At 24.3% G+C, this 10,244-nt stretch overlaps 1 protein-coding gene across 2 annotated transcripts in view; it reads right to left on the bottom strand.

Annotated features, from left to right (window-relative positions):
• Positions 1–204: 204 nt before the first annotated feature.
• The window catches only part of LOC145849248 (methionine-R-sulfoxide reductase B1-A-like), a 64,303-nt gene continuing 54,263 nt past the window's right edge, over positions 205–10,244 (bottom strand). The window contains exons 2-5 of one of the 2 annotated variants that reach the window (XM_082954387.1): positions 5,299–5,358; positions 4,438–4,580; positions 1,235–1,376; positions 205–865 (exon numbers count right to left, since the gene is read on the bottom strand). In XM_082954387.1, coding sequence (XP_082810513.1) covers positions 1,239–1,376; positions 4,438–4,580; positions 5,299–5,353 — 336 coding nt within the window. In that variant the 5' untranslated portion in view covers positions 5,354–5,358 and the 3' untranslated portion in view covers positions 205–865; positions 1,235–1,238. Of the gene's footprint in view, positions 866–1,234; positions 1,377–4,437; positions 4,581–5,298; positions 5,374–10,244 lie in introns of those variants that run through there. The other variant, XM_082954386.1, reaches the window with a different exon arrangement.

Here is a 10,244-nt window from a genome sequence, read left to right as displayed (position 1 = left end):
CTTGATTTAGTAAGAATTTTTTTCTTTATTTCTTAAGTATTTTTTTAAATTATTTTGTATATGGTATTAAACTAAACTTACTTATATATAAAGTAGACGATACTTTTGGAATTGCTTATTGTTACTATAATAATACTTATACTGAAAACGCTTAGAAATTATATAAAATATACAATTTTTACCGCAATATAAGTTCCAATCACATCAAATTAGATTTTATTTTGAAGATTTAATTGAATTTAGCTAAATAAAGTGCATAAAGCTAAATCATACGTTATACACAACAATCACACTTTCTTTATAAATTACTAAAAATTAGTAAAACTTAGTTGCCAACCTAAAAAAAGATAAACTTACACATTATCAGCGCAGAGTCATCAAATACAAAAACTATATTTGACTACTCGATTTAGAATACAGTACAACTTTTTGTGTTAATCAACAAACATTTTTTAAATTTATGCAACAAACATTAGTTACAAGAAAACAAAACAATTACCACAAAGATAATAGCATTTATCTTACTTTTAGGATTAATTTCTTTCTAAAAAAACATTGTCTTAATAGACTAAAAAGCTTTAATAGTAAAGAGAACTTAAAAAGAAAAACACTGAACCGTGGCAACCAAGCAAATGGAAGGAACTAATTACAAGCAGTTGATTGGTTAAAAATTACAAAGGCATCAGGGTGTTTCAAAATAAACTTTCTTTGTTAAGTTCTAACTGATAGCAAGTTGTAACAATTACTCATGGATAATGCACTTGAGTTTTCACATTATCCAGTCATTAGTTTGCTATTTGGTGTTTTAGAAAATTAAAGAAAAATTAAATGAAACGTAGTCTCTAGTGTTGTCTTGACATTAATTCTGTAAAAAAAATATACATATTTAAACTTAAAGTATATTGAATGCATTTGTAAATAGCTAAAAAATGTACTAGGGCTTTTTTTGCTTATAAATTTTATATTAATCAATAGTTTTTAGGTATTAAAAAAATATTTATTTATATATTAACCAATGATAAAAACAATGAGATACGAACTTTAAAAAAAATTAGCATCATAATCAAAAACATAATTCTTCTTATTACAGGTTTTTAAATATTAAGTTAAATGCAAAACTTTTAACAAAATTAACTAATTGAACTTAGGAAAGTATTTAAATTTACTAAACTTTATTTAATCTACAAAAATATCTACCTCACAAACAACTTAATTATCACTCAAATATACTCACATTTTTAAGAAGATTTTGCTACTTCTTCGGTCTTGACAAACACAAGAGACTCTGAGAATATTCAGAAACGGGGCACCCCCTTTTTCGGACCATCGTTGACGAACTCATGACCGAGCGGGTTGCCACATTTTCCACACAAAACCTATAATTAAAAAATAAATGGAGTTGTTTTAAGGAATTTATTAAAGGATTTTTAAGTATTACAGCCCTTAGTTTTCAAAAACTTATGATAAGAACTCAAAAAAATATGAGCAAATAAAACTAATTTAACTTGAAAATGTAGGTTTACTTGAAAACCTATATTTATTTGCATAGCCTAAAATATTTGTTTTTAGTTATGTTCGTGTTACTTTTACATTAAAAATTAAAACTTAAAATAAGCTAAATTAGATACTTGAGATTTTTTCTTTCAGAATAGTGTTTATTTAAAATAAAAATTATACATTTAAAAGGTTTTCAAACTAAAACCAACTAAATCTTAAACTATTTGAAACAATAAACATCAGAAAAGTCTTACTATAGTAGCATTTAAAATTTATTGTAATTCAATAATAAACATTTCGTTTAAAATATTTTAAAATAGTTTGGTTTAAAAGCTTTAGGTTTATATTAGAATCTGTAAAAAAAAGTATATAATAATATGTTCATAAACACAAAACGTAAACATAATTGGTACTTTAAAAAAATTGAGTCAAATAACTTTAAAAATTACACAATTAAAGAAAAGTTTTATAGTTTTAATTTTTATACTTAAATTTAAGATTACTAGAACAAATTAAACTATGTTTAAATTTATGCTTAAAATTTCACAAATAAAAATAAGAAATACATGATGAACTGTTACACAATTATAAATGTCACGATATTATAAGTTAAAGAAAAAATACTTTAAAGAATTTATTTCACCACTTTAACAAAGTAGAACGTCGTAATAATAAAAAATCCAGTATTACTGTTAAAGTTTACAATAGCAAAAGAAAAAAAGGTAAACTCAATAATTAATATTAGTATTTTAAAAATAAGATTACTCTTTTTAAAATTCTAACACGAAGACTTTTGTTATTCTATATTTAGTATATTTAACAAATATTTAAGTTTAAAAACAAGAATTTATAATATAACAAGTATGAATATTTCAAATTACAAAAAGGATAATAGGTAAGAAACATTATTTTGTTTTTATACCTGAAACTTTGTAGCCCATTGATGTTGGTATTCTTAATTTGTTTGAACTACTAGTCATTATTAAATACTACATTATTTAATTATCACCTTATAAATACTAGATGTTATTTTAGACAACTTTATATAAATAAGAAAAAATCATTCTACTATAGTAGAATTTTTAAGTATATTGTATTTCAATAATAAACATTTCGTTTGAAATACTCTAAAATAGTTTTGTTTAAAAGCTTGAGGTTTACATTAAAATCTTAAAAAAACTTTATAACAATAAAACGTAAAAATAATTGGTATTCTAAAAAAATTAAAGTTAAATAACTTGAAAAACTACAAATACTTAAAAAAATTTTTATAGTTTTAAGTTAAGATTACTAAAATAAAATAAACTATGTTTACATTTATGCTTCAAATTTTACAAATAAAACTAAAAAATACACTGATGAACTGTTACACAATTATAAATGTCACGATATTATAAGTCAAAGAAAAATATACTTTAAAGAAATTATTTCACCTATTTGACAAAGTTAATTTTCGTAATGATCAAAAACCCAGTTTTACTGTTAAGTTTACAATAGCAAAAAAAAAATTAAACTAAATAATTAATATTAGTATTTTAAAATAAGATTACTCATTTTCAAAATACATTTTTCAAAAATTTAAATAATTACATTTTAAAATTCATAAAATTCTAGTGAATTTTTAAATTGGAAACAGAAAATTTCCAAGAAAATTGGACTAAAAGATATAGTGTATGCCTTTGTATTCAATTTTTTTTTTACAAAAATGACTGTATCTAAAATGTTAATATAGTTTAATATATACTAAAAACAAACTGGCTGGTAGCTCATACTTTTAGCTTTCATATAAAAGCCACTGTAAATTAAAAAATTAATTTACTGTATGCCCTTACACACAATATATAAAGACTACCAACTTTTAAAAAAAGCATAAAATATTGTTAATAATAGTATTATTTTGTTAACAATGATACAATTTTTAACACTTCTACAAAATTTCATTTGAATAATGCGTCTTGAATAAAAAATAATAATAAAGCAATCGGTAACACTTAAAAATTTCTAGCGTACTGTTTTAAAGTTAAAACAATTGAAATTCATTTACAAATATATATTCAGTAATATGAGTGGTCTCAAATAACATATAAGTAATAAACGCTTTACACTTTTTGATAAAATAAGTAGTTTTGAAACGAAATTACAAAGTTACATCCCATGTAAAAATAAATTAATGATGATAATTTATTTTTACTTCTGTTTTTTATTTACCTTTTTAGTTAAGGCCATAGGATAAAAAAAAGCATTAGCTTTTATTTGAAAGCTTAGTGATACTTATACTTTTCAATAAAAAACCTGTTGTAGAACATCAAATAATAGTTTATTTGTAAGATTTAACCAACTTTGTAAAAAATTCTATACAGCTGTGTGCAATAAAAGACTTCCATGGAAATATATTAGATTCTTTGTATTTTATAGCAATTTACTTCAGTTTTTTAAGAATTATTATTTTTAATACGACAAACAATTTGTGGGAACTAGATTTTTTTAAATAATATTTTATGAACAAAAAAAAAACTGTTTTCTTTTATTAAAAAATAAAAAACCTTATTCTTACAAGTTGTTAAAAATTTATCAAATTTAGACTGATATAGTCTAAAAAAATGGCTCAAAAACTGAAAGAGGAAATATATTTTTAATGAAATAGTCTATTTTTGTGTTTTTAACTTGAGGTTTTCATAAAGAACTTACTGAACTTGCTAATTTTGAACACTTTTACATCAAAAGTTAATTTTTATAAAAGGTAATAATAACTGGTAGCTTGCTTTAAAAAGTGGTCACACCTCTATGGCCTAACATAGAAATTTAAACAATTTTGTAATGTAGTGTTTATATTGATTGGAATGAAAGTTTCAACAAATTTTTTAAAGTTATATAAATTAAACATTATGTTTTGAAGATACTACTTATCAGAATTTGTATAAAGCTATTAGAACAGTTTACCTTATAAGCCCCTGGTGACTCTAGGTATTTGCTTATACTATCAGCATGAATTGTCTCAGTAAAAGCAGGCCATGGTGTAGAATGCTTGTACTTTGATTTGCTTGAAAACAACTCATAACCACATTTTACACACTTGTAAACACCTGAAAAAAAAAATGAAAAGTTAACTAGCATATATTAACAATAGTTTATTAAATACTAGTTAACAAAATGCAAATGAATGCCTTTTTTGTGTTAAAACTTTATTATTTATAACATTGAGAATTAAAAAAAATAAAAAAAATAACAAACTTTTTGAAAAACAAATGATTAAAACAGTATTTAGAATCATCATACACATATTTAAACCTGCATAATATGTTTGAAATGAAAAAATTCTGCTTTTTTGTGTTTACAGGGTTTCCTTGTTTTTGAGGCAAAAAAACTAGGTTGGGTTTGTGAAAAAATATATATAATTGATATCACTCAATGTTGAAAATAATTTTAGTTATTTTTTCTTACTTAAAATCATAAAAATAAAAATACAAAGGTTACCATAAAGATAAATTTTATGGTAGAAAAGTCATAAAACCAGCCTGATATTTATAAAAAATCAAAACTAGCATGAATTTCTAAAAAAAATAAACTAGCTTATGATTTTCAAAAAACTTTAAACTTGCTTGAGTTTTTATAATATTTTAAACTAGCCTTGAGTTATCTTGAGTGTGTGCAACCCACTAAATAAATAAAACAAAGCAGATTTTTAAGATTATCACTCACTTTGTAAACAGTAAATAGACAAAAGATAATTTTACTAACTGTTTTTATTAATAAGAAAACCTATAAAAACAAGTTCTTAAAAGCAACTCATATTAACCTAACCTGTGTCAAAGTGATCTCTGTACTTTTCAGCGTTGTAGAACGAACAAAATGACATTTATTCCTTTTTTATCTTCTAAAATAAAATATAAACTTAATATTCATAGTACAAATACAATAAATTAAATAAAACAAAAAAATTTAAGCATAAGTCACCCATTTAAAAAAGGTTTATTAATTTATTTAGTTTAGCTCATCATCAAAATAAATTTGCTAAAAACTGATAATATTATAGTATAAATTTAGTTATAAACAGTAATTTTGAACTATCTAGCTAAAAATTGTTACGTCGATAAGCATATGAGTCTTTTTTAAATGTTTAAATTAAAGTTGAATTATTTATACTTATGAATTTGAAGTTGTTTGTAAAACAAAAACATTTAAGATAGTAGAAATTAGAAAAGAAGATAATAGTAAGCCACTTGTGTATTATAGGTATATTGATTATGTTTTTGCTATTTTCCGTTCAAAAAACAATGTCAATAACTTTTTACTTTGTTAAATAAGATGCACAAATGCATAGTTTTGTTCATGCAAAGAAGTAGTTTCCGGTTTAATTTACTTTTTAGACATTAACATTACTAGAAACAGCAACAACACCTTTTCTACTTCTGTGTAAATAAAAGAAAATTTTAGTCCGGACTACATTTCCTGGAATTCGTTTTGCCCCAACAAACCAAAATTAAAGATCATACAATGCATAACCAACAAAACTATTAAAGTTTGCACAGCTGACTGTTTGGTTCTAGAACTTGACAACATTTACAAAAATTTTCTCTCATTAGGTTACCTCAAAACAGTCATCAAGAAGACAATTAAGGCAACTCAGTCCAAAATGAACTGATTACCCTCTTTTGGCCCACATCCTTTCCCAGTCTACCTCCGCCTTAGTTATATGGGTGAAAACTCAATAAGACTGGCTTCATTAGCTTTAGAATCCACCTTTAATAGCATTTTGTTACGCGTTGCATCTTTCACAATACCAACCGCCCGCTTAACAGAATTGTGAAAGATGCCACACCTATTCATGATTTAAATAATGTAATATACATATTAAAATGTCATTGCCAAAATGACTACGTAGGTCGAACATCTCAATGTTTCCACGTCAGACAAGAGCAGCATGTCACAAAAAGCTAAAAAAGTTTATTTTTAATGACAACATTAAGTCAAAAGGTGATCAGTCATCTATCCAAGAGCACCTCCTTAACAACCCTGTTTGTGCTGAGAACTACCTGGATAGTAGGTTCAGAATTCTATCTAGAGCAAATACACTTACCATCTCTCAGTTCTAGAACATTTGTTTATTAGAACTCGTGAGCCAAAAATTTGCAAACAAGGAGATTTTTACAATTTAAAACTTTATAAATAGCAGGTTTTTAGTATTATTGTTGTTGTTTACTGTCGTGTTTTTGTAATGTACTTTTTATTTTATTTTGTTTCAGGTAAAATTTCTACTATTTTAAATGTTTTTGTTTTAACAGTTTTGTTTTACAAACAACTTCAAATTCATAAGTATAATTCAACTCTAATTTAAACACTTTAAACAGACTTTTATGACGTAACAATTTTTAGCTAGGTATTTCAAAATTACTGTTTATAACTAAATTTATACTATAATATTATCAGTTTTTAGCAAGTTTATTCTGATAATGAGCTAAACGAAATTAATTAATAAACGTTTTTTAAATGAGTGACTTATGTTTAAATTTTTTAATTAAAACCAGTACCAAAACAAAACTATTTAAAAAACCATAACTCATAATCAAATTATGACTAGGATTTAGTTCTTCAAAAAGTTATTGATATTTATTACAGTACTATTTAACCTATATATATATATATATATGTATTTTTAGATAGTAAGAAATTCTATAGCTTTTTCAAAGCTATCTTAACCTAGTATTATCATGTTATCAATTTTTTGTTCCAGGAATCTAAAAGTTAATGAATATATCCAAGAATTAAAAAAAAATTCCAGAGTTTTTTTTAGTTTTGAATCAAAATAAAAGCTGTACGAGGGGATTTTGGACAATTCAAGCTAAAAAATATATTTTGTTAACTTTGACTTTTGTTTTTTTTTTCAATTACTACAGTTTTGAAACTTGTAGTTTTAGTAACTACAATTATAAAAATTAAGAGAATGTTTAGTCTAGATCAGATCATTTTAACTCAACATAACAACTAAACTTAAGTATAATACAACTTTTAAACACACATTTGTGAGTTTTTATTAAACGGTTTTTCTAAGGTTTCATATATAAACAAAGATTTTGAGAACTAAACTTTGTAAGCTTTAAATAAAGTGAATAAAAGTTTTGAAATACAATAAATTAACTTAAGTTTTCACTTTTATATAAAATTTTGTTTTTAATAAATAGTTTATAATATATAAAATTAAAATTTTACCACATTTTATGTTGTAGCAAAACAAAAAAGTACAGAGTCTATCGCTGTTATTCTAATTATGGAAACATATAGTTACATACATAAGATAAATAAAAAGAACAATATACTAGCACATTAAGCATATTTTGATGCTCTCTAAGCAACTTAATAGTCCAAGTTAATAAGTAAGATATATTAAAACTTCAATTTTACAAAATAACTTACTCCAACACTAAACCTGTACTTCTTTTTATTCAAAAATGTGCTATATTTGTATGACTGTCAGTATATGCTCATACATAGTAAATGTTTATCTTGTATTTACAAAAATGGTAAAACTTCAAGACTTTCAACAGTTATACTTATAAGATATATGTATAAAATTGTTGCTTGGTACCTTAAAACAACTCAAATGTTAAAAACCTTATTATGGGAATAGGAAAGGAAGTTAAATCAATTGTATCACAATTTTATCTTATTTCAAAGAGTTTGAACTAAGCTACAAGATGCTTTTTACAGGTTTTAAAAAGTCAAAAGAACTATTAAGATGAAGCAGGTCAAAGTCCTAAGCAACAATAGGTTCCTTTTGGGAGGCGCTAACTAAAACGCAAAAAATACTATTTCACTAAAATCTATCTTCTCCTACATTTTTTTAGATAATTTAGGAAATATTCCTTGCAATAACTAGAAAATTCTGTCTGGAAGAATTTTAGAGAATATTAATTTTATTAAAAAATAAACAAAATAAAACAGTTTATTATTCAATTTTTTGTCATAAACTTTTTATCTAAATTTTTTTTGTTCTTTACAATGGAATTTTTGAATTATTGCAAGGAACATTTCCTAAAAGTTTGAGGTATTTATCTCAAAAAACATAGGAGAGGATAGATTTTTAACAATTTCTAATTATTTGCCGCCTCCCAAAAGGAACCTATTGTTGCCTTCAACTTCGACCTGCTATATCTCAAAAATTATTTTTAATTTTAAAAATCTGTTAAAAGCATCATGTAGCTTAGTTAAGATTTTTAAATAAGACTAAACTGTGATAAAAATGATTTACCCACCTACTCCCTTAACAAATAATTATAAAATTAATATTAAATTAAACTTTAAATTTTCACTAGCTAAGCTAATTAATTGCATTTAGATAATAAAGGCTGATCATTAGAGAGAACTTTAATACTTCTTATCTTTATAACACTATGCTATCTGTTATAGAATATTAAGCACTTTATTTGTATAGTAGCCAACCATTTGAATTTCAATCGTGCAATGTTTAACTTGAAAGTTTTCAATGCATTATGATCCATGCTCTATTAAACCACAAATAGTAAAAAACTGAGCTTTAAAATCTTGCCTAAGCCATGATAAACATTTTTAAACCAAAGGTGTTACATCATCACAGTCATCGTTCATTAAGTAAAAGTCATCCCCAGCTACCAAAAACTAGCCTGAGTTATCTCTAGCTAACCTGATTTAGCCAGTGTATGTTAAAAATTAGTTAATGAGATCCAAAAACAAAAAATAAATCTTCTAATAAAGCTTAAATATCTTAAAGTACAAAGATAATAACAAAAGGACATTAAAAAACACAGTTGTTAAGAAAGAAACATTTTAATTAAAAAAATTAACATGGAATTTATGAAACATTCACAAACTAGCTTATGTTTTGCAAAAAAAGTTAAAACCATTGTGAAATATTCTGAGTAGCCTTAGTGTGTAGCAACCTTACTTCATGTGTAATATTACCTGCCTCTCTAATATTACCACATGTTTAACTAAACAAAAGTACATCTATTTAAAAAAGCTTTAGATGTTAAGTAAATTCAAGGACATTCCGAAGATTAAAATCTTAATATTAAAACTGCATAGTGTGGTAAAATCCTAAGCTCAAATCTACAGGCAAGTTTTCATATTACAACAACTATAAAATAGTTCAACAATCAAATTGTGTAATAGCTCCTATATTTTGATAAAAATAAATAAATTTCAAGTACAAATACCTTCTAGTACAATTCTTCCTAAAGGTTATAGTTAAGCAAATGGTTTAACAATTAGTAGAGCATAAAATTGCTGATGTTTACAAAACAGTGTATATAAGTTCACTTTTTTGTAACCAAAAACAGTATTAGAATGCACATTTTAATGGTGTTTTTAAATGGTCTTCTTAGGGGATTTTTTGATGTTAAACGTTATCAGCGCTTAAACAAAACATTAACTGTTTATTTATTGGGCGGGTTAAAATTAAAGGAAGACAAATTTGCACGAAGGGTCAATTTTTCACGAAGATACTTATGTACGGAGACAAATTTGCATGGCTGGTAAATTTTGCACAAGTGACAGTTTTGTACGAGAGTAAAAAAAAAACAGAAGAAAGAAGTTATAAAAAAAATACAGAATTAAAAATAAATGATAAAAAAACTTGTAAAAAACAAAGAGAAAAAAGAATGCCGACCGAAGGTAAGGATTAGGGGGTATTAGTGATAATAAAATTAAAACTAAAAAAAATTACTAAAAAAAAAACAAAAAAAAATGAATGAAAATATATATTTTGAAAATTA

Source organism: Thalia democratica, chromosome 1 (assembly GCF_965202585.1).
Source record: "Thalia democratica chromosome 1, ktThaDemo2.hap1.1, whole genome shotgun sequence".
Taxonomy (NCBI): Eukaryota; Metazoa; Chordata; class Thaliacea; order Salpida; family Salpidae; genus Thalia; species Thalia democratica.
This window is presented reverse-complemented; position numbering and strand designations above follow the sequence as displayed.